We start from the raw sequence: 27,699 nt of genomic DNA on the forward strand, positions 1-27,699 counted from the left end.
TGCTAGGACTGGCCTACATGAGGCCGCCTCAGGCCCTGCCCTATTGAGGCAGCCTGCGCTAGGCTTGACACTAGCCTCTCTGGTCCTCAGGCCTGGCCCTTGCCTCTGCTCACCCTGATCCCAAAGATCAGGCTTACCCCAGCACCAGCCCTGCCTGTGGCTGTCACGTACCCATGTCCTGGCTGACCCGGGGGCCCTCTGGAGTGTGGGATTAGTACACACCTGATAGTGATGATCTGGCCAAAGTCCAGCTCGTAGTTGTTGACCTGGGCGATAAAGATGGCGGCCACAGCCTCGTAGAGTGCGGTGCCGTCCATGTTGATGGTGGCGCCCACAGGCAGCACAAACCGAGCGATGCGCCGGTCAATGTGGTTATTCTCCAGGAGGCACTTGAAGGTGATGGGCAGTGTGGCTGAGCTATGGGCAGAGGGGCAGGTGTCTGCCCACCACCCTCCTCCAGGATGGTCTGGGCCTCTGAAGTGAGTCACTACAGGAGGGCCAGCTCACTGGGGCCCTGACAGAAATGTGTGGCGCACATGTGGGTCAGCTTGGGCTGGTAGGGGTGACCCCAGGAAGAGCACCACTATGTATTAGGCAACATACATTCCTGGGGAGGAAGGCCAAGAGTGTCTGTATCCGTGACCCACAGAGGTGATGCCAGAGTGACTGGGCCTCGAGTCCAGCCTCCCACAGGGCCTCAGCAAGCTGTGTAACCTGGGCATCTTGGTTTCTGTTGTACACAATGCCGGGGTCCCAGGGTGATTGCAAGATGAAGCCGTGTGGTGCTTAGAGAAGCACCTCATGTTAAATCTCTGGGGGGGGGGTTCTGCTGCAAGGGTGGGGCTGCCCCTGAGAGGGGTGAAACATGGCATTGGCTGGGAGTCTGGGGCCCAGGCAAGAAAGATGAGGGCTGCGAGAACTCTACCCCTTTGGTCCAGAAAGACGGGCTTCGGTCCTCACAACTCCTTCCACATGGGGCTTGGACACTTGATCTCCGGGGAATGTTACACCTCATAGAGCTACATGATCGTGCATGCCTGCTGCATGCCCTTCCTCCCTCCTCTAACTACCCCAGGTCCTCTGTACTCAGCTTGGTAAGTGGTCCCCACGGCTGGGCATGGGGTCACTGGTTCTACTGGCTTTCTCCACACCTGTGGGTTATCCCAGCCTCGGAAGCAATCCTGTGCAGGTGCAAATTATTCCGGTCCAGGTATGGGGACACTCAGGCCCGAGAAGGTTAAGTGACAACCCACCATCACACTGGCATGCTTAACAGAACCATGCATGACTCCAGCCTTGGCTGTCCAGAAATGCTGCCAAGGTTGAAACAGACAGACAGACAGCCCCTGTGGTGTCAAGGGGCTCCCTGACAGGAGTGCATGGGCTGTGAAGTAAGGACGGGCCCTCCATGAAAACTGAGAAAGCTTTGGGACCATGGGCAAAGGGAGGTCTCAAGAATGACTAAGGTAGGTGGAGCCTTGAGCATCAGGTCCCCGTATGGTGATATTACCGTGGCAGTATTGCTACCCCCGGGGTCTGTCTAAGGAGCCACATTAGCACTTCCTGTGGTTCTGTGGCTGTCGATGAATGGTGGCTGGATAGACGGACAGAGTTCTGCTCAGCCTACCCCAGCCCACTCAGCTCTCCATCCGGAGCTACCTGGAGGAGGTGGCCAACGCGATGAGCAGAGCTTGGAGGACTCCACGGATGAAGACGATGGGGTTCTTCCTGGTGACCAGGAAGTAGAGCAGGGGCAGGATGAGGAGGCCGTGGACCACCAACCCGCACACCACGGTCACGGCATAGAAGCCCAGCTTTTTCCCCACTGCCTTGGGGTCATCCATCTCCAGGATCTTCCCGGCGATCAGGAAGACAATGCCAAAGGGGAAGTACCTGGGGTGGCAGAGTGACCTCAGGTTCCCTTCCGGGTCCCAAGCCACCTGGCACCTTGTCACCGCGTGATCTCATCTCAAGCCCCTCGTGGCTTGCAAGGACGGAGTGAGACTGTAACCGAGGTGCCATCACTAGTTCCCCTCAGGTGCCCCAACCCTAGGCAGCCTGGCTCCTCTTTGCTAGCTCCATCCACGCCTCTGGGGACTTCAAGAAGCCGCCTTTTAGCTCAGCAATGCCACGTCTCCAAGGTGACCACGGGCAGTCCTCTGCATGCCCTTCTGACTAGAAGGCTCCTACGGTCTGAACTCTTAACCAGGACGATTACTGGTTCTCACTTCCACTGTGTGCTTTCTCCAAAAGCTGGGCTTAAGAAGGCTCCACAACATGGGGAAACTGAGGCCAGGAGAGCAGAAGACTAGGCTTGGCTGTGCTGGGAACCCTGTACACCCAGCTAGCTCTTGCGGCCCCAGGTCCAGGCTGAGCCTCCTGCGAAGTTTGTTGAGCTCCTAAGAGAGCACTGAGAATGGGCCAGTGATGTGTCCCTCCCTGTGTCCAGGACAGGAAGAGGGAGGGGGAAGGAGAACCCTCCCTGGAGGGAACTTACCACCCCGCAACGGCCACGATCTTCATGACGGACTCATTAAGGCACTGGCAGAAGCTGACCAGGGGGGTCCCGCTGTCACCCATGCGGCCCAGCATGATGCCTGCAGGGTCACACAGAGAGTCACAGGCGTGCCAGGCCACCGGGCAGGTAGCAAAGCAGGGACAGAGGGGCACACAATGCAGAGTTCAGCCTTTGCTGACACCCCGCAGCACTCCACGCAGCAGTAGACATTCATCATCCCCTGGAGAGAAAATGCTCCTGAATACATCCTGACGTCCAGTCTGCTTTGACAGTAACCATTTCTCCAGCTTCAGCTGCACTTACCTGACTCCACTACACCACCCTGCTCTGCCCTTCCTCCCTGGACCCTGACCCTAGGTAGCAGGTTCTCTGCTGCCTCAGAGCGTTTCCCCAGGTTTCAATGTCTGGACCTCTGGCTGTCAGTTCTCTTGGCAAGAACACATGGGGAGACTGTTCCTTGGGGTCAGCCCTGTGACGGTACCACCATGCTGCTATTCTGGGGAGCTCCACACTCTGAGACTGTCCTCCAAAAGATCTGCATGTCACACAGCAGCTCGGTGACTTGCCCAGCCAGGGAAAGGGTGGACACTGAACCTTGGCATGTGGGACTCCAGAGACGGGCTCTGTCACCATAATCCACACACAAGTCACCTTGTGGTGATGGGGTGAAGAAGGGCCTGCCTGTGTAAGCAGGAGGAGCCAGGACTTGAGGTGACATTGGGCCAGGCCCACTCATCCGGCCTGTGGCATCCTGGAAAATGAGCCAGCTTATGCTTTCCAGCTCTGTCTGCCTTCTGGCTATTTATGCCCCTCCTCACCTTCACTTGGATGTCTCCAGGATGAGACTCTGAGCTAATTCAGATCTAGTGTACCTAGGACATAGGTGTGACAATGAGGCACTCCAGAGGCAAGGTGACCTGAGTACCAGCCATGTCCCCATACCAGGAAAGAGCAGGAAAGGACACAGGGATAAAGGACCAGAGAGCCTTGACTAGGGCAACTGTGCATAATGATATGGCTATACGAAGGTGAGGGCATTCTCAGGCACTCAGAGGAGTGGGCGCACTAAGTGTGCTCACAGGAGTGGGCACACTACGATGGGTTAGTGCTGACTCAGCACACAAGAAGAAACACACAGCAATACACAGACAGTTACACTGCCCAGTGAACACGGAGAGAGTCTCAAACATTCCTGCTGCTCTGCTACCAGGTATCCTTCATTTGTTGCATCCCTCAGAGGGGCTGTGGTTGGAGGGGAGACAGCCCAGATGCATGCACAGTGTCCACTCTCAGGTCTTAGCCCGTTATGTGTCTGATATTTTAGCCAAGGCAATCAGCACTTGGCTGTCCATCATTGCCAACACACTCAGTCATCATCCAAGCATCTCTGCAGTAGGTTTCACGGATCCCTGCCCTCGATGGTCACCATGGAGGGCTCAGGCAAATGAACTTTAAGCCAGGCGGGTGATGCCGAACCACCTAACCCAGCTTCGGCCCAACTCCTCACAGACAGTGACTAACCCAACAGGTCAGTTGTTCACTGTGGAGCATCCCGAGCAGAGAAGTCATGACCTGGGCACCTGACTGAGCGTGGGGACAAGAAGACCTTGATGAGGGTGGGAGAGGTGGCATGGAGGAAGGACAAGAGCGGTGGGCTAGGGAGAGTAAGAGGCCTGGGCCACAGGACTGCAGGCAGACAGAGCAGCCCGGACCACACACACCCCTGAGTTCTGCAGCCTCTAAAGCCCCATTTGGCTTCTGTCCCAGCGCAGCCTACAGATCTGGCTTTTTTGATCCCGAGGTCATACCAGAGGGGACAAGAGCACACGATCAGGGAACCTCTAGGCAGCTGTTGCGAGGTCCAGATGGCTCCAGGGTGGTAGCAATGGCAGAGAGAGGGGAGGCAGGCTGGCAGGGGCGGGGGGCGGGGGATGTTGCTGAGGTCAGACAGAATGTGGCCCAGATGTCTCATGTACACAACAGGACACTGAACATGCTCTGTGAGGATGAAATGTTATGGAAAAGTCAGGGAAGCAGGAGGCAGCCACACCAGGGCTGGTGCGGAACACTTCTCCAGACTTCCGGGGCAGGAGCTTCCCCAAGGAAGGGATCCTGTGTGTGGCAGTGGTGATGGGGGGCAGCTCTACCACACACAGGATCCCTTCCTTGGGGAAGCTCCAGCCCCCCGCCACCACTGCCACACACAGGATCCGTTCCGGCAGAACATCAGGAAATCTGAAGCTGTACGGTTTAGGGGGCTCTTTAAGAGCAAGAATGTGGGCTGAGTAGGCTTACACTTACAATCCCATTTGGCAGATGGAAGCAGGAGGGTCAGGAATTCAAGGCCATCCTCGGCTACGAAGTGAGTTTGAGGCCTGCCCAGGCTGCATGAGGCATGGCCTCAAAATAAACAAACAATAAACAAAAACAACCTAAACTATATTCATTGTATACAGGTATGAAATTTCCAAAAGAAAAAGTTCAAAAACAAAACACAAGCAAACCTAAGAATCTAAAACTACCCCCATCACACACACACACACACACACACACACACACACACACACACACACACACCACCCCATCACAACAAAAAGGGGCATGCCTTCAAAAGTTCACATACAAATAAGGACCCCAAGTCATGCCCTTAGTGGCTTAAGTAAATAAATCACTGTGGTTGGAGGGACTTTGGAGACCCAGACAATACTTGCAAAGGGAAAGATATGCTCAGGGAGGTTACTATGAGCCCCAAGAAACGACACACACAGCTCTGGAGAGAGAGGCAGCTGCGGGAAAGCCCGAATGTGGGTGAAAGTCTTAACGGACAGTGCCAACTCTTCACCAGCTATCTATCCTCTCGTGACTTTAGTAAAAAGGTACAAAGATGGGCTGCTAGGGGGGTCTGAGGGCTGAGAGAGCTGGGGGGCAGAGCCTTGTGTGGGCAGAGCAGCCCCGGGGCAGGAATTCTCAGCACGAAGGAAGGCTGGGAGCCACTTAGGTAGAACAGAAAAGAAGGACCTGGAAGACGGGAAGGGGCACCGCTGGGGACAGTGACCGCACGTACCCATGGTGGCCGAGAAGATGACGATGCCTAGCACGTTCATGCCATCACTGGTGCCAGGCTCGGACTTGTAGACAATCTCGGGTGGGGGGGTCAGGTCCAGGGCAAAGTTCTGCACACGTGAGCCGTTATCTTCCTGGACCCCGTAGATGAGGATCCGCTGAGGAGGGGCCTCCTCTGAAGCCCCTTTGGGAGACTTGATAACTGGAGTGGTCTTGGTGCGGTACTGTTGGGGAGCACGCCAACCAGGAGGGAATCAGTACCCTGTTATTACAGGAGACATCTCAAAGGCACATTTGTACGCGCCTGTGTTATGTGGATGTCAATGGACTGTCGAGGGATAGCCTGGCCAGCTGGGATGTTACCCATCACAAAGAGAAGTCCTTCATCCAACTACACACTGCCCGCAGCTCTCTCCAGCTCTGTCACCTGACTCCCTCCATCAATCTACCTCTTCCTCTGCCAGAAGCTTCGTCATCCATCTCACCCCTTCCACCAGGCCAGCACCCATGCATCTGACAACCTGAAGCCCTGCTGTCCATTGGAAAAATCCAGAACCTTCTCAGAGAAAGCACCTAGGCCCACCCGGGGCCTCATTGATGAGAAGGCCAGCTACCCAAGGTCCTCCTCTGCCCACCAAGTCATTCCTAGGGTTTGCTCCCTCATTCCTCAGATTCCAGGAGCCCAAACAAGGGGGCAGCTGTCCTTCAAAGAGCACAGCATCAAGACTATAGGCTTCTTGGGGGAAGAGAGGAATCAGTTCAGGAAATGTATGGACCAACAGTGCCTGGCTTCATGTCCCTCACCTATAAAAGGGGACCACAATTGCGTCTCCCTCACCAGATGAAATAGGGTGCTTCCCACAGCTCCTGGCATGTGGAGAACCCCATGTGCAGCTTACTGCTACCAACATCAGCCCATACAGAACTGAACCAGACACACTTCTGCTCAGGGCCTTGGGGAAGAGGGACTAACAAGGAGGGAGGTTTTTGACTTGGGTCTCGAAAGATGAGTAGTTTGTCAGAAGGAAAAGGCTATGCAACAGAGTACGCACACTCTGTAACCTCCAGTAACTCTCCACACCAGGGCAGAGTGCACACTGCCCTGCCTAGCTTCCAGAGCCCTGTACCATGGTGGCTGTGTTCCCGGATGAAGATTAAGATGTTGGCGACCTGCTTCATCTTCACAGCTGCTCCTTGTGGGGTCCCTTTCCAGGCCCTTAGCCACCTGCTTTGTGTCCCCAGCCCAACACTCAGCCTCGCCCAGGCAAAGGATTTAGGAAAACACTAGCTGGGTTGCATCCGGCAACTGGCAGACAGGAGAAGGGGTAGAGGTCTGGAAAGGAGCTGAAGTGTGGGCAAAATGCTTGGGAACGTCCTGCATGAGGAGGACAGACAATACACGGGGGGGGGGGGGGGGGGCATACCTGGGGAGGACAGACAGACAGACACTAAACAAAGGGGGCCTACCTGGGGAGGACAGACAGACAGTACACAAGGGGGGCCTACCTGGGGAGGACAGACAGACAGTACACAAGGGGGGCCTACCTGGGGAGGACAGACAGTACACAGGGAGGCCTACCTGGGGAGGACAGACAGACAGACAGTACACAGGGAGGCCTACCTGGGGAGGACAGACAGACAGACAGTACACAGGGAGGCCTAGCTGGGGAGGACGCTCATGACATGGTGAGAGTGGGGCGGGGGACAAGATGCAAACTGCTGCCTGCGGATGCTAACATCAGCTTCAAACCGTGGTCTCGAGAAGCAGTGGCGTCTGCTTCCACTAGTCTAGATCCTGGACCTAGAGGGGATTTTCATGTGGTAACCGAGGGTGGAGTTTATATGTTTATTTTCGTTAAGTTTATCTATCTATCTATCTATCTATCTATCTATTTATTTATTTATCTTTTTAGACAGAGTCTCAAATTGCCTAGGTCGCCCCAACTTCTCCAAGCTCTGAGGATTACAAGCATGTTATCAACCCTTGTTTATGTGCTGGGAATCAAACCCAGGGCTTTGTACATGCTAGGCACCCCTCTACTAACTGATCCACATTCCCCAGGGCCTGTTTTGTGTATTTTAATGTTTTCCTAATTTCCCACAGTAAATGTTATTATTATTCTTATGGGGAGATTGTTATTAGAGAGAAAGCAGGTTTAGAAGCCGGCCTGGCCTAAATTCACCCACTCTCTCATCCTCGACTAGTGGTATAATCTTGAGCACTGAGCTACTTCTAAGCCTCAGTTTTCCCATCCAGGAGATGGGCTGGTCTTACCTTACTACTTGTAAGGATGATTGGGAGGGCGAGTGTGAACACCAGTGTGCTGAGTCAGGTGCTCAGTCAAGGCTTTCTTCTGCCCCATGGAGTTTCTTTATGAGTAACTGGAACCCAGGACAGGGGTGTGGCCATGGGAGGGGCTAAGATATGGCTCCTACCCATGCCCTCCCCCCCCCCGCCCCCGGGCATCCACCTGTAGAAGACAGGAAGGCTGCCAGCCCGTCACTTTCCAACCAGGCCCAGACAGCCCTGCCTTCCTTCCTCTCCTGCCTCTCCCCTCCGTAGCCAGGCTCTGCTCACCTGTTTGAATGTCGCCTCTACCAGGTTGGCCGGGAACATGTTCCTGGGAAGAGAAGAGAGGCAGCAATTAAGGATTCCAGTGCTAACCCAGGAGGCCTTTGGGCGAAGAGGGTGGTCATCAGCAAACACCCTTGGTAGTGGGCAGTGGAAGCCTCTCATGAGCCCCACCGAAGGTGTCTCTTCCCCATGCCCCTGGTCCCCATGACTCTTAGAATGTCCTAACCAAACATTGTTCTTTCCCAGTCCCAGGCCTTGCTCACACTGCTCCCACAGACTGGCATGACATCCTTACTTCCCTGACTGCTTAACTGCTAGGCAAATGAGCACGTTTTCCCTAGCCAGGTGTCTGACTCCTAGGCAGACCGGTGGCCTTTCTGTATGTGGGTCACCTTGGCAACTCATAGATGTTTATCTTCCCATGAGATGGCCTCCTAAAGGCAAGTCTCCATTTGTCCCTTCTATCCTTTTGTTTATTTCTTTCTTGAGATAGGATCTCACTGTATAGACTTGGCTGGCCTGGATCTCACTATGTAGACCAGGCTGGCCTCAAACTCATAGCGATCCACCTGCCTCTGCCTCCCAAGTGCTGGGACCAAAGACGTGTGTCACCCACACCTGGCTTCCCCTCTATATTTGATAACCTTTGTGTGTGCATGGGCCCAACTCAGACTGGACACACAAGTGAACCATTGTTGCCATCCCTTACTTGGGTCGGAGATTGACCCTCGAGCCTCCCTAGAGCTCCCAGTTTGAGGATGCTGCATTAGGAGACATTAAAAGGGCTCAGAATGTGCATAACCCACACACATGCACATCCTGCCTGGCTGTCAGTCATCTCTGGTCCTTGTGCATGCCTCGAGCCCAGGAGTGTGACATCAGGAGCTGCTGTGCTGCCTGGACGGACTAATGACAGGAAAGCCCGCACATAAAAATGCACACACAGTGTGTTCCCCAAAAGTGTTTGACCGGCAGTTGGTTGACTCTGGGGACATGAAATTCACGCCAGTGGAGAGTTGACCTCGTCTTATAAATATTTATTATAAGGCTGAAGGTGGAGGGGCTTTTGTCCTGCTAGATATGAAAATATACTAGACAAGTATAATTGTTATCAACGCAATGCACTATACCCACAACAATATGGCAACCCACACCATAGAGCCAGAGCATGGGGCAGAACCTCCAATGGCTAAGTATTTCTCGGTGTGTGTGTGTGTGTGTGTGTGTGTGTGTGTGTGTGTGTGTGTGCGCGTGCGCGCTCAGGTGAGTGCCATGGCATGTATGGATGTCAGAGAACAACTTGTAGGAGTCAGTTCTCTCCTTCCGCCTTTGGTGGGTTCTGGGGATCAAACAAGTTGTCAGGCTTGTGGGGCAAGTACCTGATGAGCTAGCTTGCCAGTCTGTCTGTCTGTCTATCTATCTATCTATCATCTATCTATCTATCTATCTATCATCTATCTATCTATCTATCTATCTATCATCTATCCATCTATTTATCATTTATCTATCTATCTATCTATCTATCTATCATCTATCTATCTATCTATCTATCTATCTATCTATCTATCATCTATCTATTTATCATCTATCTACCTATCATCTATCCATCTATTTATCATTTATCTATCTATCTATCTATCTATCTATCATTTGTCTATCTATCTATCATCTATCTATCAAACTTCTATCTACCTATCAATCATCTATCTATCCACCTACCTATCATCTATCTACCTACAAATTATCTATCTATCTATCTATCTATCTATCTATCTATCCATCCATCTATCATCTATCTACCTACTTATCATCTATCTACCTATCATGTATCTACTTATCTATCTAATTAATTATCTATCATTCATCTATCTAATTATCTATCATCTATCTAATTACCTATCTATCTAACTATAGACAGGGTCTCACCATGTACCGCAGACTGCTCCCAAACCTGCCATCTTCTCAAGCGCTCAGATTACAGGCATGTGCTACTGTGCCTGGCCCAACAAGCACTTTATATTTGGGAAAGCTGCTTCACAAGCCAGTGAGGAATTAAAGGATTCACCATTAGAACGGAATAGCTGACCAGCCATTCTGAAAAGTTGTTCACTCTGTTATTTAACGTCTTCCACCAGAACAAATTCCACTTGACTTCAAGACATAATTTTTTCAAATGAAACAGTAAAAAGCTAGAGGACAATAGGTTAATATTTTATAACCTCCTAAACATGGAAGGACTCACTAAGAACAAAGTGGACAACTCAACTGATTTTACTCATTGAAAAGAAGACATTCCTCAGTTCACTAAGCCATCTTGGCCGGGGTCCCGGAACAGAAAAGGATATTCATGGAAAAATTAGTGATATCCAAATGGAGTTCTGTAACAAACTGGAATGGTGGCACAAGCCTGCAGCCCTGGCACTGGAGAGGCGGAAGCAGGAAGATCAGGAGTTCACGTCATCCTCAGCTACCTGATGAGTTCAAATCCAGTCTGGGCTGCCTGAGCCCCCTGTCCCCAAAAGGCTGAACAGAACAGGTCTATAGTTTAGTTCAAGGTGGCCCAGTTCCATTTCTTAGTTTGAAAGTTCCTGCAGTTATAGACCCTCACCGGGTCACTGGTGAGGATAGGTAGGATTTCTTTTCTTTGCTGCCTTCTGAAAACCTATAATTATACCAAAAGGATGATCTGAGGGAAAAACAAGATGCTTTGTAAGGTTACAATGTAAATGAAATTATAAAACAAATGATAGACAAGTTGGAGCATCTCAATGAAGTAATCACCCGGAATCTAAAAACATTTTCAACAATTCCTGCGTTTCTTCCATCTCCACCAACTGTCTTCTCTCACGGGAATCTCAGATCCCTAGGGGGCAGGGGCGTGGTCTTTTCCCTGCTTTGCTCCTGGAACATAGTAGGCACTCTGAAAATATTCGCTGCTCAAGCAAACGGGTCACAAAACAGTAACACTTCAACAAAGGAAGACAGAGGTATACCCACCAACTCACTTCACAAAAGAAGATGTGCAAATTGCCAAAAACTTTTTTTTTTTTTTAATGTTTTGTAAAATGACAGTGCACTCACTGGGGAGGTGAAGGAGATGGATGCCTTCAGGTGGCCCCTGCAGTGACCTTTCTCTAAGAGATTTAGCAAGACACTCACACCTCCGCCCTTCGGCCCCTTCTAGGAAGGTTACAGATTGGAGATGCTAAGGGCTCTTGTTCGGGCTTCCCGGAATGGGCTGTGATAACACACTCCCACTCTCTGCCTGGCTCGCCCTCAGCTCACTTGTCCTGGCAATTCTCTTCTTTCAAGTTTCAGTTCACACATGAGAGAAGCTGCGCACGTGGACGTGAGTGTGCTTGTTTCCTAAGCCTCCTCCCCAGCGGCTGTGGCCAGAAGCAGCGGCTGCAGTGTTTGTACTCGGGCTAAGATTCAGGCTCCGTGGACACATCTGGCCAGAGGAGGAGGGTGGAGGAGCTACCCAGGCAGAGGCTGTCAGAAGAGTATTCTGTGACCCGCCATCACTCCCCCTCCCCCAGGGGTCTCGGTTTTGTCACCAGGGAGGGGAGAAGCAGAGATCAGGAGCTGGGATCCCATTGAGTTGGAAGCTAATGTCTGTCATCGGATTGCACTGATTGTCAGTGTGAAAATCTTGGTCAGGAGCCCCAGGAGGCTCAAGGGACTTAGGAGGTGGTCAGCCTTAAAGAACAGGCTCTAGCCCAAGAAGAACTCAAGAGCCAAGTGTGTACACTCCTTCAAGACTTCTTTAGCACGAGGCTACTTTACAAGGGGGAGCACCAGTGTGCATCCCCCTCCTTCCTTGCTCATGGAGGCCTGTTAGGGTAAGAGACCCACAAGGCCTGGCCATCAAACCCTGATGCCCGTCCTCTCGTGTCCTTAATAGGATAGCCCCAAAGATGAGGGGAAGTCACTAAACACCATCCCTAAAGAATGTGGCTTCTTTAGCCTAGGACAGTGGTTCTCAACCTTCCTAATGCTGCAACCCTCTAGTACAGTTCCTCACGGTGTGGTGATCCCCAACCATACAATTACTTCATTGCTACTTCATAACTGTAATTTTGCTGCTTTATGAATAGTGATGTAAATGTTTTTGGAGACAGAGGTTTGCCAGAGGGATTGTGACTGACCCACAGGTTGAAAACCACTGGTCTAGAACCCTTGTGTCCTTTCCTCCAATTTTCTTCACTCTTCCTGGAATGCAGATGAGTCAGCTAGAGCTTGAGCAGCCTTCTTGGACCATGAGACATACTGATGATGAGGTCCAGGAGCTAAACACAACCAAGTACACAGGCAGCCAAGCATGAGCTCCTGGGGACAAGGAATGGCCCGCTTCTGAGACAAAGCTTTCCCTCACCGAAGCCTCCAGGGCCCTGAGTGTCCCTTAACTAGCAGCCAGTGCAGTTCTCAGCTGAGATACAGACTCATCTTAGTCACCAACAAACTTGCCCAGCAGACTCAATTAAGACTTTTGAGCCGGGCGGTGGTGGTGCACACCTTTAATCCCAGCACTCAGGGGCCAGAGGCAGGCGGATCTCTATGAATTAGAGGCCAGCCTGGTCTACAGAGCGAGTTTCAGGACAGCCAGGGCTACACAGAGAAACCCTGTCTCAAAAAACCAAACCAAATCAAACAAAACAAAAACATACTTTTGATTGTTAATTGGGAAAATGCTCATTTTCTGTTGGTTCTGAATTCTTACAGGAGAACTCTTCCTTTATCCCATGAGGCCTGTGCCCTGGTAGCAGCTACCTAAAAGCATAGACAGAATGTGACTGGGGATATGAACAGTCACACCTGCAACTCTGAGTGTCTAGCCTGGGCTCCCTGCCAAGGCTACCCTCCATATCTGCTCTTTGTAAGTTCTCACTGAGATGGTTCCAAACACACTCCCAACCTGGGACGCCCTCCACCAAGGGATTGCTCCTTTTCAAGAACAGCTCCTGAGCGGCTCATCCAATCCTCAAGATGCTAAAGAGGAGCTCCAAATGGAGCCAAGTTATTACTTAATCTCTGTGGTGTTTTAATAAGGTGGAAAAAGCAGCAGCCAGCTCTGATTAGTGCTCTGCTCGGACTTCCTGAGGCCGCCCTGGGAGCCGACGTCAAGGTTCTGACTTGGAGCCCTGGGAAATGAATTAATGACTTGGCAGGTCAGCCAGGGACACGGTCTGTAGCGATCTGGAATCATCTTTGAGACACGAGTACACATCTTTGCCTCATTTCCCTGTGTGACCAGCCTCTTGTCTTTCTGACATTTCACATGGTCCCTTGCGTCCCCAGGTCCCCAGGGTCTCCATCCTGGTCATGTGTGTTCTTATTCCGTCAGCATCATTTAGCAGATGCCTGCTCCGGGCTGTGGTAAAGAGGCTCTGGGCCACTTATTCCCAGAGCTTCAGACAGTGATGTCCATGCACCTTCCTCCTCTGACTGTTGGGGATGGTGGTTGGTCCTGACGTGGGGACTCATATTTGTACCTCTAGTTCTGGGCACAGTGCTTTCACCCAGAGACTTAAAGATGGGCTGCCTCCCCGGGCATCCCGGGCCTAGAGTCACATCCTGTCTACCTGCCTTGCTCCTAGTCACCATTCCCGACATCACCAGCTACTCATTTCTCCCCCTCCTTTTTTTTTTTTTTTTTTTTTTGGTGGTAGGGATTAAACCTGCAGCCTCATGATACGAGCCCTGTGCCCTGCCACTGAGCTCCACCCCAGGCCCAGCATTCCATGTTTGAGGCCTGAAAGCCAAGCCAGACCTGGCATTTACAGTGTTTGAGGTTGATCTCTGCCAGTGTTGCTCCATAACCCACCTCCAGAAGTTTCTGCTCACATCCCGCAGCCTCTCGCTAGCTGTGGGCCTTGTGTGTGCAGCTACAGAGCCAGAAGGGGCCCTGGAAAGAGACCCACCAACTCAAGGTCACAGTGGCTTCTGGTGGCAGGAAAGGAGGTGAGACCTCAGGGATCGAAGGTGGTGGTTCGACACCTGAGAAGCATGTCACCTTCCCTGCCACCCCCCCAGTTCCACAAAGATGTGGTGCCACTGGTACCCAACCACACAGCTTTGCAGAGCCTCAAAGCAGGACTGACTTCACCGTTTGAGAAGCCACCAAGAGCAGATCAAGGCCGGAACATTTGACTCTGACACACGTGTGGGACCCAGAGCCTGGCAGCCCTACGCAGGGAGGGCGAGTGGGGAGGGCGGGGCTCCCTGCACATCAGCTGCTCTTCCCTCCCTGTGGAAAAGCTGTTTTGAATCACAGGGTCTGAGAAATGATGGATCACAGGCGCACAATCCTAGAAATAACAGCTCTTAGAAGGAGGCCTCTCACAATTCCTCTTTCCTTGGCCTCCAGTACACCTGCTTCTCCTCCTGCCCTGCCCCTGCTGGCCCAAGGCAGCCTACCGAGTCCTCTGGGAACAGGCTTTTCCTGAATAGCAGAGGCTGCTCCGGAGACTTAGACCCCAGCTGCTGTGTCGGCAAGACAACCTTGTATGTGAAGTACCGAGCTACATGCTTCTCTAGGCTCCTGGACAGGCCTGTGAAGACCCACCACCGCCAGGGGTGGGTGGGTGACGGGAAGAAATAAAGAAATCCGAGGGTGTCATAGTGTCAGGTAGTGAGAGGGGCGGGGCAGAAAAAAAACTCAGCTAAGCGAAGATGAAAGAACAACACAGTGGGAAGTTGGCCCAGAGCAGAGACCCCGGCAAAGTGAAGAATGGAGGCATGCTCACTCACCAGGAAGGGCAGCCGCAGGGAGGCAGGGACAGCATGGAGGCAGGAACACACAGGACGAGGCAAGATTGCCTGAGGCTGGTGTGGCTGGAGTCAGGGGAAGAGTGGAGCTCAGAGACCCCCAGTGAGGCAGTGGAGTGGGAAGGAGGTATTGTGACGGCTGAAAACCACAGACACTGAGGGCACAGCTTGCAAGCCGTGGACACAGGAGGTGGCTTGTAGGCGAGCCATGGACACCAAGGGGGTGGCTTGTAGGTGAGCCATGGACACAGGAGATGGCTTGTAGGCGAGCCATGGACACCAAGGGGGTGGCTTGTAGGCGAGCCATGGACACCAAGGGGGTGGCTTGTAGGCGAGCCATGGACACCGAGGGGGTGGCTTGTAGGCGAGCCATGGACACCGAGGGGATGGCTTGTAGGCGAGCCATGGACACCGAGGGGGTGGCTTGTAGGACACCAAAGGGATGGCTTACTGAGCTGCTGTGCTGAAAACACATCAGACTGGAGCAGAGGGAAAGCAGGGGAGCCCACTGGCCATTCAAACAGAAGGTGGCAGTGAGAACGGCAAACGGCCTCGAAGGGCCATGGTCTGGTCTGGTTTTGAAGGGAGAGCTGACAGCATTCAGAGGAGTGGATGCGGGGCCGGAGAGTGGGCGGTGTGGAGGGAGGTGGGTGGGGCTGAGGCCTTTTGCTTGGACGTGTTAGCTCGGAGATGTTATGGACGAGCGTGTGCTAGAGCCAAGAGTTCACACCAGAGGTTGACAGGTTGAACCAAAGCTGGAGCTCACTGGTGTCTTGGGACATTCAAAGCCATGGTGTGGGATGTCATGTCACCTGGCTTACAGAAGCCTCGTGCTTCAGTTCCATCCCTTCAACCTTCATGGTAAGAAAGTGCCCAGGCCAGCTTCTTCCCACAATGAGGGACGTTGCCATTCTGAGGAAATAGGACTGGCCTCGAAGCACAGAGACCACGAGCAGCCTGCAGAACTGTCTCAACCAAGCCACCCCAGGTCCCTGTCACCCAGACCTTCCACCTCCTGCAGACCCTGAGTGGGCTCAGTCGGGATCTGCAGACCCTTCGGGCTGACTGCAAACCCCAGTTTGACATTTCAAGCCCATCAGTTTGGGGTGGGTTGTTACACAGCAGCAGCTCACTGACGCACAGGATAGCTACCCCCACGGAGAGGGAGAGATGCTGAGTGCAGCCATCAGTTCCCATGAGGGCGGGAAGAATGTTCCTTTCTAACTCCGGGACCCCGGCGGCTGTGGCGGGAAGAATGTTCCTTTCTAACTCCGGGACCCCGGCGGCTGTGTCTCCCAGGATTTGAGGAATGTGGAGGAATGTGGAGGCTTGTAGAGGCTTGTGCAAGGCCCTGGGAAAGGCTTGCACGTCCAGCAACGATAAACATACTTTCCATGGGCCAGCTCTTACAGAATGGACCCTAACCAAGAGGGCAGCCCAGAGGTAACCCAGGCTTAGGGGTTGACCACAGATGTCGCCTGAAGGGAGCATTCTAAATGCCCCGATGGAACAGGGATTATTTTAGCAGGAGAGCCCAATGTGAGGAGGGCTAGAACCCGTGGAAACACGGGAAGAAACACAACCAGGGGATGCCTAAAGCAGCGCACGCATGCCCAGGAGAGGGGCTTCCTGTGTACCCTCCTATCAGAGTGGAGTAGGTGGGGCAAACAAGCAAAAAACTTCCCACTGCATTTTCCCAAACCAGAATCAGATCCACAAGGAAAGGGCAGGATTTGTGTCGAACTGATGCATCTGGGGCTTTGGTATCAGATTGGCCTGGACTTACATCTTAAACTGATTGGAAGGTGAGGGGGGCCTGGGAGGAATCCATAGAGCAAGTCAGCCAGTTGAGCCCACCAGGCTGTGGTGGTTTGAATGAAAATGGCCCCCCTAGGCTCATAGGAAGTGGCATTATTTGAAAGGATTAGGATGTGTGGCCTTGTTGGAATAGGTGTGGCCCAGTTGGAGGAAGTATGTCACTGGGGGTTGGGCTCTGAGGTTTCAGAAGCTGAAGCCAGGCCCAGTATCACTCTCTCTTCCCGCTGCCTGTCCATCCAGATATAAACTCTCAGCTACCTCTCCAGCACCACGTCTGCCTGCATGCCACCATGCTTCCCACCATGACCATAATGGACTAAACCTCTGAACTGTAAGCCAGCCCCAGTTAACTGTTTTCCTTTATAAGTGTTGCCATGGTTATGGTGTCTTTTCACAGCAATAAAATCCTAAGACACAGGCCATTTCCAGTGTGATTGTGTGCAGGGGCTGTCCAGTCCTGACACACTCATATGTCCTGGGCTAAGCCCTCCATCCTCAGGGCCACATGCCTTACCTTAATTTCAAAATCTCCATCTTCAGCTTGGATCCACCCAAGAAATTCAAATTCTCCTGTGGCAAATTCGTGCCTGCTGCAGACCTTCCCCTGGCCTGGCCACCACATGTTATCCACTCAGATGCTTGGGCCACAGCCAGCAGCACCCACCTCGCCCACCCTTACTCTCGTGCTCCTGACTCCTGATGGTGTTCCTGCTAATCGTGCCAGTCTTCCCAGTCCCATCCAAAGGCCACCACCCTGTGCCAATCCCAATTCTGCCTTCCTCTCCTGCCCTGCTTGACTCTGGTCCATAGCCTTTCTGGTGGCTAGAGGAGCCTTCTACATTGAACCATGCTGCTCCTGTATTTGAAAGTTATGGCTGGGGCTGTGCTCAACGGCAGAGCATTTGCCCGGCATGCAGAAGAACCTAGGCTGGATTACCACCACTGCAGAAAAAAAATCAAACCTGCTTCCTGTGGCTTTTAGAAGTGGGTCTGCATGCCATAGACTTTCTCTCCTAGAGTAGGGGCAGGGTGGAGGCTGAGTCTCCTGATCCAGGCCTGGGCCCAGAGCTGGCACTGGTGAGGGCCAGGAGGGTAATTGACAGGCAGGGAGCAGGCTCAGGTCCATGGCACTGTGGCTAAGGTAGTGGTTCCACAAAGGCACTGTCCTGGCTGCCAGGCAGCCTGGATGGAGTACTGGTGCCTCACCTCGCTGCTAGATAAACTGGGAAAGCTACTCTGCTTCTTTGAGTCTTGTTTTCTCATTTAGGGCAAAGGGACCAATGGGGAAAAGGAGGGACCCATAACTCCTGGCGTCCTGCCTTGCAGGCTGGGTGGCCACAACAGCTGTGGGATCAGTTAGCTCACAGCCCTTCTCAGCCCGGTCTTCCCTCACCTGTCCCCAACCATGGAGATGGCAGAGCAGAATCTAGTAGACAGCCCAGGGGCCGGGGACAGGGACGTGTTCACCAGTGTACTAGAGGGTCACAGGGTTCATCCTGCCTCATGTGGCCACATACAATCTAGAGCTGACCTGAGTCCCACATTCTGTGTACCCTCTGAAGGCCACACAGGGGACCTGTGCCAGGCCTGGGGATTCCAAGAACATATGGACAGAAAGTTACCGGACAAGGTCCAGCAGGGCATCAGCTGAGCTCATAACTGGCTTCCCACTCTGTTCGGTCGTCTCCTTCTGCGCTGCACCACCAGGGTGGATGATGGAGACCATGATGATGCCCACAACGACGGCCAGGAAGGTAGTCCACAGGTAGTATGCCACAGTGAGGATGCCCAAGCGGCTGGAGGTCTTGGCGTCCAGGGAGGCAAGGCCGGACATCAAGCTGGAAGGTAAGGTGGGTCAGGTTTGTGAGAGGTACAAGACCTTGGCCATAAACTCCAGTATGCTCACTGTGGTTCCCTTGCCACTAAGCCCTGTATCCTCATGTGCTTCAGGAAGTCTCCCTCTGGGTTACCAGTCCTGAGGCTCCTAACCTCCCTTGCTCTGCTCTCTCTCTCTCTCTCTCTCTCTCTCTCTCTCTCTCTCTCTCTCTCTCTCTCTCTCTGGAACCCGGATCTCCAGTCCAGTACGTCACACCTCTGCATCCTTACCTATGCTGTTCCCTCTGCATGGTCCCTCTCAGAAGCCCCTATACTTGTCCAACTCCTCACGAGACAGGGCCAGGCCATGTCTCTTCCTCAGTGAAGTCCTTTCACACTGCTGATGGTAGGAGTCTGTCCTGGGGCTCCCCCAGCCTCTTCTCTCGTGACCCTGGTTGTCATGGTGTGTTTACCTGCCTAATGCGATCACAAGGTTGACTGCACATGAAAAGGACATGGCTGACTTTTTTGTGGGTCTCCAATGCCCACAAAAAAGCTGACAGGGAGTGGATGGCCACTACAGGCTTACTGAAGGAACTAATGTGTGAGGGAGACAGTGACCTAGCCTGCCAGCTGGCCATGCGACCCTGACAAGCAAGACTTTCTTCCATCTAGGGGTCCAAGATCCCCCTCTCCACATGAGAACACAGAGGCATATCTTCCAGAGTGTACCTCAGCCAGACCACCCCCTTGCCTGGCCAGTGTTGAAGGTGTCTCTGCTTTGGGGGAGGGAGTCGAGAGATTAATTAAGGAAATGCCTGCGCTTTGTTTCGATGCCAAAAGGATTTTCCTCCAAAGCCCTTTCATTCTTTCAGATAAAGGAAGTATTTGTCTGGTTTTAATCATGTAAACAAGAGCAGATAATCCTCCCTGTTCCTCATGTTCTCAATGTCAGCCCTATACCCAGCGGCAGCCAGTGCCCACCCCGTAGGACAGGCCTTATCCCTGAGACCTGGGCAGCTCTGCTTGGCCCTGGGTGTGGACTGGTCCTCTCGTTAGTCCCAGGGCAAAGGTCCCTTCTCTTGGAGGCCTCTCATGGTGTCTAACCTCCTCTCCTGGTCCCTGCACTTTCTCCTGTCCCCACCCCATTTCTTTGAGTTGTTATAAGGTGTCCCTGACAGGGTAGGCTGGGATCTGAACCAGGTGCATGAGCCAGCCCAGGGCAGGCCCAGAGCATGGCTCCATGGTGTCAGGCAGAAAGGAAGAGAAGGGAGGGAGAGAGGGAGGGAGGGAGGGAGAGAGGGAGGGAGGGAGGGACCAAGAAAACAGATCGGTGGCCTTGAGTGACTCAGGGAGGGAGGGAGGGAGGGAGGGAGGGAGGGAAGACAGAAGGAATGAGGGGTGCACAATCTCTTTTCTCCTCCTCTGCCAGGATGCCATATGCTAGTGATGAGCTTAGGGTTGATCTCAGACATAAATCGCAAAGGCCAGTAATGGGATTGTCAGCCAGAGGAAACAAGGCTGCCGTGACCATTATCCAAGGAAGACTACCTCTGCCCTCCCTCAGCTGACCTGTGGTGAAGTCCACCTGCTGCAGGCCAAAGGGGAGCCGGTTCCTGAGAGAGGATAGGGCCTAATTCACCTACATTCGTGTCCTGCTAGGTCAGAACTCAGGCCAGCTCTAGGCTTGTCTGATTTAGTGTCTGGATCCTGTCCCTGACCTCAGGAAGTAGTTACTCTGGCAGGAAGTAGGGAAGCTGGACAAATCTGCACTGAAGGGAAGGTGACAGTGAAGGACAATTTCTATTAGGGGAGCGAGGGCCACTAGCTGAGATAGCAGGGAAGGCTTCCTGGAGGTGGCAGCACTGGAGCTAGTTCCTCCAAGGTGGGGAGGATTGGGAGATGGGGCCAACAGGAGCGGGTGGCAGGGGGCACGGGAGACTTCCAAGTGTGGGGACACCGTGCTGCTCAGCGAGGTCAGGGTCTGTGTGAGGTGTGGTGACAGGACCAAGAAAACAGATCGTCGGTGGCCTTGAGTGACTCAGGGGGCCTGGGAGGCACCAAGGGGTGCTGAGGAGAGGGAGTGGCCATTGCTTCCCAGGTACTGTGTCTAAAAGCATCTGCCTGGGCTGAAAGGGGATAGGACAAAAGATTCCCAGGATAGGGGGCTCCCCTGGAGCCACTAAAATGGGCAGAAGCAACATTCCAGACTTCAGACAAAAAGATGTCTATGCACCGCTGTGCTGGGCAGCCACCCTAGGGACAGGCCTGTGCCTGGAAAGACTCTCCTAATGAAATATGAAGTGGAGACGAGATCTAGCTTCAGGGAGCCCCAGAGCATCTTGGGAAACAGATCCCTCTCTGACTTGCAGTCCAGGCTTACAGCTTGAAGGATTGTGGACAGGGGCACGATGAGAATGAGATTTCCCGAGGACAAAGGTTCCTGAGGAAGGGACCTAGTGAGGTGTTACCAACTGGGATATCTAGATGGGGGATGCAGGGAGAAGATACAAATGCAGTCACGACTGGAGGGCACTGTGGCCCAACCCCAGAGAGCACCATTGTCTGCAAAGATGTGAGGAGAGTTCCACACAGGGCCATGCAGCCCTGCTCAGAATTTACCCACCCCACCTCACCCCCATCCAGCCAATGGGACCGGTGACCTGAAGTGAGGCAGGTGACAGCCGCTGTTGACAAGAGCCAAGGGAATAGGCAGCTCCCCAAGGCGCTGGCAGTGCCCAAGGCGACTGCAGGCCATGGCAGTGGCCAGCAGGACGGAGGAAAGTGCCAGGAGAACCCAGAGCCTGTGTGAGAGCAGTGCCACTCCTCAAACTGGTGGGCACAAGGACTGGAGTGTAAGTTTCTACCGTTTGGTATTTGGGGTTCCTCCTGCTGATGTGTTCTTTGAGAGCTGAGACTCTAGCCCAGTGGTTCTCAACCTTCCTAACACTGTGACCCTTTAATACAGGTCCTCAAGTGTGGTGACCCCCCAACCATAAAATTCTTTTCTTTCCTTTCTTTTTTATTTTATTCTAAATTTATTTATTTTTATTTTATGTGCATTGTTGTTTTGCCTGCATGTGTAATTGTGTGAGGATGCCAGATCCCCTGGAACTGGAGCCACAGACAGTTGTGAACTGCCATATGGGTGCTGGGAATTGAACCCAGGTCCTTTGGAAGGACAGCCAGTGCTCTTAACCACTGAGTCATCTCTCCAGCCCCCATAAAATAATTTTCATTGCTACTTCATAACTGTAATTTGCTCCTGTTACGAATCACAACGTAACTATCTCATATGAAGGACATCTGATATACGACCCCTGTGAAAAGGTTGTTTGACCCGAAGGGGTCGTGACCCACAGGTTGAGAACTTCTGCGTTAGAGCCGCACTGCTGAAATGTTTTTTTTTCTGAGAACTGACAAGCTAGGCCATATTGGTACTTGGAAACGTGTTAAGCCTTGTGGACGCGTGTGCACACGTGTGGCTGAAGAGCGAGGGCAGTCTGTGGAGGGAGAAGGGCCATTGGTATTTTGCTTTTCCTATTTCTCCGCGTTCTTTCTTATGTCCAGAACAAGCATGTCTTGTGTGGTGGAAGACACAGCCCCAGACTTTCTGCCTGGCTGCCAGAGAAGCTGCAGTTTGCCAGGAGCTGTTCAGCTCCCCAAAGACTTGAGTATCTGCCTAATTCCACCATTCAACAGCCTTGTAAGTCAGTGTCACCCTGAGGAATCCCGATGTCAGACCCATCTGTCATTTAGATTTGCTAATAGTTACCTTTATTTTTTATTTTGAGAGGTTGGCCTTAAACTCTGCAGTCTCCTTCCTCAATCTCCCAAGTGCTAGAATTATAGGCCTGTTTCCCTTAGCCCTTGATTAATTTTAAAAAGTTCAAAAAGGCCAAGCCAGCCTGGACCACAAAGTGAGGCCCTGTCTCAATGAAAAAAAAGGAAAAGGAAATATGTAATCTATTTAATAATACATTAACCTAGATATCCAACTTATTGCCATGAATAATCAATGTGAAATTTTTTTATGCTGCTCAGGTTTTAAATTTTAATTAAAATTAATTGATGAATCAATATATTGACTAGCTGCATTTCAAGGGCTTGACAGGCTAGTGGCTATCATACTGGGCAGTCTGAGTCTGAGCTGCACATAAAGACAACGGAGCTCAGGCTGAAGAGATGCCTGGCCAGGCTTCTCAGGAAGTAAGTTCTAGCATCAAGACTGGAATAGGGGTTCCTGACCCCTCTCTCCAGAGTTTCTTGTCAGTAGGGAAGGTACTGGTCTAAGGCTGAGTTTGGGATGATAATGACTGTCAGGTGATTCAGCCCACATAATCCCTTCTTAGTTCAGCTCTCAGAGTTCTGACTTGTCCATAGCTGAATCCTGTAGATTTGTGGTGGTGAGCCTGCCAACTGAGGAAGTAATCAAATAGAGCCTAGATGACCAGCTCTTGGGATGCTAGACCAAGGCTTACGGAAGGAATAGTGGGTCCCATAGAGACGACCTCAGCTATTCCTCCTGTCTTTAGGGTAGGGACAATGACTGTGTTATCTGTCCCACTCCAGGCTTAGCTGAATGCTCTCAGGAGTGCCTAGGGTCAGTAAAAGGCCCCAGGGAGGATGGGAGTCCAGAGGCCCACATCTCCCTCCCAAGCCATCTGGTTCACTACTGCGTGCCCAGGGATTGGGGATCAAGAGATTGAGGTGATTACAGACATTAGCTTATAGAGATGGTAGGGAGCTGGGCTGGCCCCCAGCCTGTTTCAATCTGTAGGGGTGGGGGAAGGGAGACCCTGACTGCCAGGCTCCTGATGAAGGGGAAGGCTGCCTAAGCACCTCATCTGACTTGCACATCGACTTCCAGGTTGGCCCTGTGATCCCCATTGTGGACCAGATAACTCTGAGTAAGTGGCACTATTGTGGGCCGGACTGGAGGAGATTCCCGAGGCCCTGCCCACTCACTTCACCCGCACACCTTGCTGCAGAGTACCTGACCTTAGGCTCTGAGTGCCCTGCCTCAGCCTCCCTTTTCGGGTGACCCACAGAACAGTGTAAAACCACTTTGGGCGGGCCTTCCTCACTCTCCTCCTTCTCCCCACCCACTCCCCGCCTCATCTCCACTGTACCAAGGTCATCTTAGAAATCATGTCCTCTGGAGGCCTTCCCCGACAGTGGCCACCTCAGCCATCTTCCCTAGGAAGTACCCTGTGCCTCTCAGTCTGTTGAAGGACATTGTGACAGTATGCTCATCCCAGTTCCCCAAGACCAGACCTTGAGTCTAGCACAGGGTGGCAGTGGAGGAGTACGAAATGGGGGAAATGGACTAGGTCTATAATCTTTGCACTTGGGGCCAAGGCAGGAGGACAAAGAGTTTGGTGCCAGCCCAAGTTATTCAGCAAGCACCAGGCGTTCTGGATCTCTCCCAGGGTAGGCCTTAGTCTGGCTTACTTCTAGGTCTGCAGAGCCCAGGGCCTGGCTAGACCTGAGAGTCGGTTGATGTGAGATGTTAAACCTGGTGGTACTCTGGACCAGAGTGTAAGGATGGCTTGGGATTCTGGTGACTTTAGGTATCCAGTGTAGGTTCCCTGAGAACTGGTCACCTGAGCTAACTTTGGTCCCCTGGCCAGGCTGAGTTCCCTGGTACTGTGTGTCTTGGACATTGAGGGACTTGGCGCTAGAATTTCAGGGACGAGATGGGGTCTCAGCAACCGTATGGAGTTGAACAACAGTTGCAGACGGTAGACAGGGTCTTCAGGGTTCTGCTTTCAGCCCTTCCCTTTCTAGTTGTTTTTATCAATGGCTTGGCCAAGGCCACCGACAGCATGTGGATCAGATTTGTAGAGGACCGCAAGCTGGAGGGAACAGCTGACAGTGTTGGATGAAGGACCCCAGCGAGCTAGAATCGCTGGCCAAACCTGACACCATGAAACTGAACACAGACAAGTACTGGGCTGCACTTGGCTTTGAGCACCAGACAGTGGGAACGCTGAGATGGGTAGGAGGAAGGCTGAGCTGCTGTGGTGGCACTCGGGAAGGGGACATTGGCAGTTTGTTTGCTGGTAATCTGATGAGTCACCTGGGACTTGGGGCCATTAGCCTGAGGGCCCAAGGCTGCCACAGACCTGCCCTGAGGTTGAGTGCTCCTGGGAAAGGGCGGGGGGGGGGGGGGGGAGTGGGGGGGTACTGTGTCCCTCAAACAGCACCTAGGGTTGACAGGCAGTAAAAGAGACAAAAGCTTTAGGGGAAGCGACTGGGTTTCTGGGACAGGAACCCCAGAGCATGCAGGACAGCAGACTGGGATACTGGGGCTGATAGGGAGCTATGGGTCCTTCGCTCAAAGCCTGTAGTAATTTCCATCAGAGCCATCCCGCCTTGCAATGAACCTCTCTGAGACACTGCAAGCAACTCACTGAAGTCACAGAGTCGGCACTCAGGTGTCCAGCACAATATTCAGGCACAACTCCTGCTACCAGCAAACCTGAGGAGCAGGAATGAACCTGAGTCCCTGGGCTGAGTCCTTGGCTCTGACCTCAGCTGACTCCTCAGGCTATGGGCAGTCCACCCTGCAGGTGAGGAGGTGTGTGTGTGGAGGGGTGTGGGTCATGAGTGAGAGGGTCCCCGTCAGCCTTTCTAACCCACCCCCAGCAGATGACAGCCATGGCCTCTGACAGCAAGTGCCACGTTAGCGCCTGGTTCCACTTCCCAGATGGCTCTGCCACACCCCTTCTCCCCCAAGCAATCCTGTCTAGGACTTGAGGCAGGATGTCTTGATGCCAGCTCACTAAAATATGGGCCATCTGGTCCCAGCACTCCTTCCAAAGTGCAGAAACTCCCCAAGAGCCTCTGCTTATACCACTCTGGGGCAGCAGTCACAGGGGCCGGTTTGTCCTCCAGAAGGTACTTTTCCTGGAGCCAGGATGAAATCTACCTCCAGGGGAGAGGATTGCCTATGGACACAGCTGCCCTTTGCAGACACACAGACCAGTCCTCTGATTGCCAGGTGGGCTCCTGTGGAGCTGTCTCTCTCACGCGGTACAGAAGGCCTGGCATTGGAGGGCACAGTCTCCATCATGAGTAGGGACTTCCTAGACACACCTGTCAGGCTGTCCAGAACCAGGCTGGTGTGACCTAGAAAGGCCTAGAAAGACCACACCCGAGGGAAGGGAAGGCCCTGTGTATTCGGGAGCATGCCTCCTACCACTCCTCCAGTAGGGCTAAGGGTGTCTGTCCCCAAGCTCAGGCTGGGCTGTCTGAATGCAGCTCTGCTGGGCACAGTGAGCCTCTGCAGGAGGACGACAGGAACTCTTACAAAAACACCTACCTCCCCAGCCCTGTATACATGCTACCAATCACACCAACCATTTTTGGGTACTTGCTCTGAGTACCTGGGGCCCTCAGGGACCTTTTTTAGTAGGTAGCAAGTCCTGCAGTGTAACAACACAGATCTCTGGGTCACCGCTGTGATTGAGAGAGACCAAAAGCAGTTGGTAGCCCATGAGGGAGCTGGACCCACCCTCCCGGAGGTGGTTGCCCAGTAGATCCTGGGAAGGTGAGCAGCAAGTAGACCAGATGTGTCTGAGATGGACAGAGACTTCCCGAATCTCTAGGCGGAAGGTCTGCCCTACCACAGACGTAGCTGGGCTGGTTTTTCTATTGATCAGCAAGGGTCTCAGCTGACAAGGCAAGGACCATGAAAGGCCCCCAGCTTCCACTGAAGGAATGGCGGGGCCTGTGCACAGGAAGGCTACCCTGACTTCAGGGCCGAGTCCAAAAGATCAGGCCATACCAGGTTTGACACTTAGATTGTGGTCACCTCCAGCCTGCAGCCTGTCACAGAGCCCAGAGAAACTGCTCTGCATACTGGCTCCCAAACCAGACTTTAAGACAGCTTGGCCCAGGCCCATCTCCAAGGAGTCAGAACGTGGGTGTGTGGTGGAGTCTGCCAAACTCGAGTGCCTCAGCAAGGGGGAGAATGGGCGGGGAGGCTTTTCTGACCAAACACGATTTCCTGATTCTAAGAAATATCCGTTGAAAATCTGACGAGAAACAGGAAGAAAACGATCTGCATGTGGGCATACGAATGTACCCACACTCACTACAGACCCACACGAGGCTCCCACGCAAACACACACACATGACTTCTCTCCGAGGCAGAGCTGACAAACCACTCTGCCATGCTCAGCCTCGGTGAATCACAAACACATGGCTTCGGTTTCCTTGAATGATGCCTGGTTTGAGAAGCTGGAGGAGGGGAGAGGAGGATTTGGGGAAAAAAAAACAAAAAACAAAAAAACCAAGGGAAGAATTGGAGGCTCCGGCTGGATCCAGATGTTGGGCTAACCACATCCCCGGTTTTTGTGTTGCTCTTGTCTGTGGATGTGTGAAAGTAAGGCGTAGTTAACATCCCAAGGTTAGCTCTCGTGAAGCCAGCGTGGGCCACATACACACACCCCATCTGCTAGACCCTGCCTTGTAAGTTGGCACATACGCTGTGTCTGCTTCGCGGCAGAGGCTAAGAATGTTGTCAATAACATAACTGGAGGTACTCTAGAGTGCCAGGTGCAGAAATGCCCAGTGGTGTGTCTGGGAGCATCACAGGAACTGGGGATGGGGAGGTTCCACGGCAGCCCCCAGGGCAAGAGTCTAACGAGAGTCCCGAAGGCACTGGTGCAGGCTGGAAACTCTTAGACATTTTGTTGAATGAAAACCAAAACAAGCAGGAGGCAGATTTGTTTTCGTGGAAGAAACAGGAAGGTATCCTCCAAGAACTTAAAGGAACAGAAAGCTGGGGGTGTGTTTGTTTTTGTTTCTTTCTTCCTTTTCCTGTCGGTCTATGAATTGAAAAGGAAAGCGGTATGTGCAGCAAAAGGCATCCTTATTGGGAGGAAGTGGGAAAAGATGGCTTCTAGGGGGCTATGTGAAAGGAATCAGGAGTGGATAAAACTGCAGAGGAGAGCTGAGAACAGCAAAGTACTTGGCCTCCACCTAAGCCCCACCCCTCCCAGGGTGAGGGCCTCGACATAAGTTAAGGATAATGCTGTAGCAGAAGCTGCCCACCAGACCATCGTTGTCATGTGACGCAGAAGTTTTCAATGGTATGAGGTGCCAACACTCGTGATGGGGACAGGGGGGTCCC

General features: G+C 52.7%; 1 protein-coding gene across 1 annotated transcript in view; it reads right to left on the reverse strand.

Moving 5' to 3' along the window:
• Slc1a7 (solute carrier family 1 member 7) overlaps positions 1 to 27,699 on the reverse strand; it is a 45,565-nt gene that overhangs the window by 1,646 nt on the left and 16,220 nt on the right. Inside the window, exons 3-8 of the mRNA XM_052717844.1 lie at positions 18,365 to 18,580; positions 8,160 to 8,202; positions 5,583 to 5,805; positions 2,498 to 2,597; positions 1,660 to 1,893; positions 223 to 417 (exon numbers count right to left, since the gene is read on the reverse strand). Of these exons, the coding sequence (XP_052573804.1) occupies positions 223 to 417; positions 1,660 to 1,893; positions 2,498 to 2,597; positions 5,583 to 5,805; positions 8,160 to 8,202; positions 18,365 to 18,580 (1,011 nt within the window). The remainder of the gene's footprint in view (positions 1 to 222; positions 418 to 1,659; positions 1,894 to 2,497; positions 2,598 to 5,582; positions 5,806 to 8,159; positions 8,203 to 18,364; positions 18,581 to 27,699) is intronic.

Source organism: Peromyscus californicus, unplaced genomic scaffold, assembly GCF_007827085.1.
Source record: "Peromyscus californicus insignis strain IS unplaced genomic scaffold, ASM782708v3 Scaffold_5__1_contigs__length_169319896, whole genome shotgun sequence".
Taxonomy (NCBI): Eukaryota; Metazoa; Chordata; class Mammalia; order Rodentia; family Cricetidae; genus Peromyscus; species Peromyscus californicus.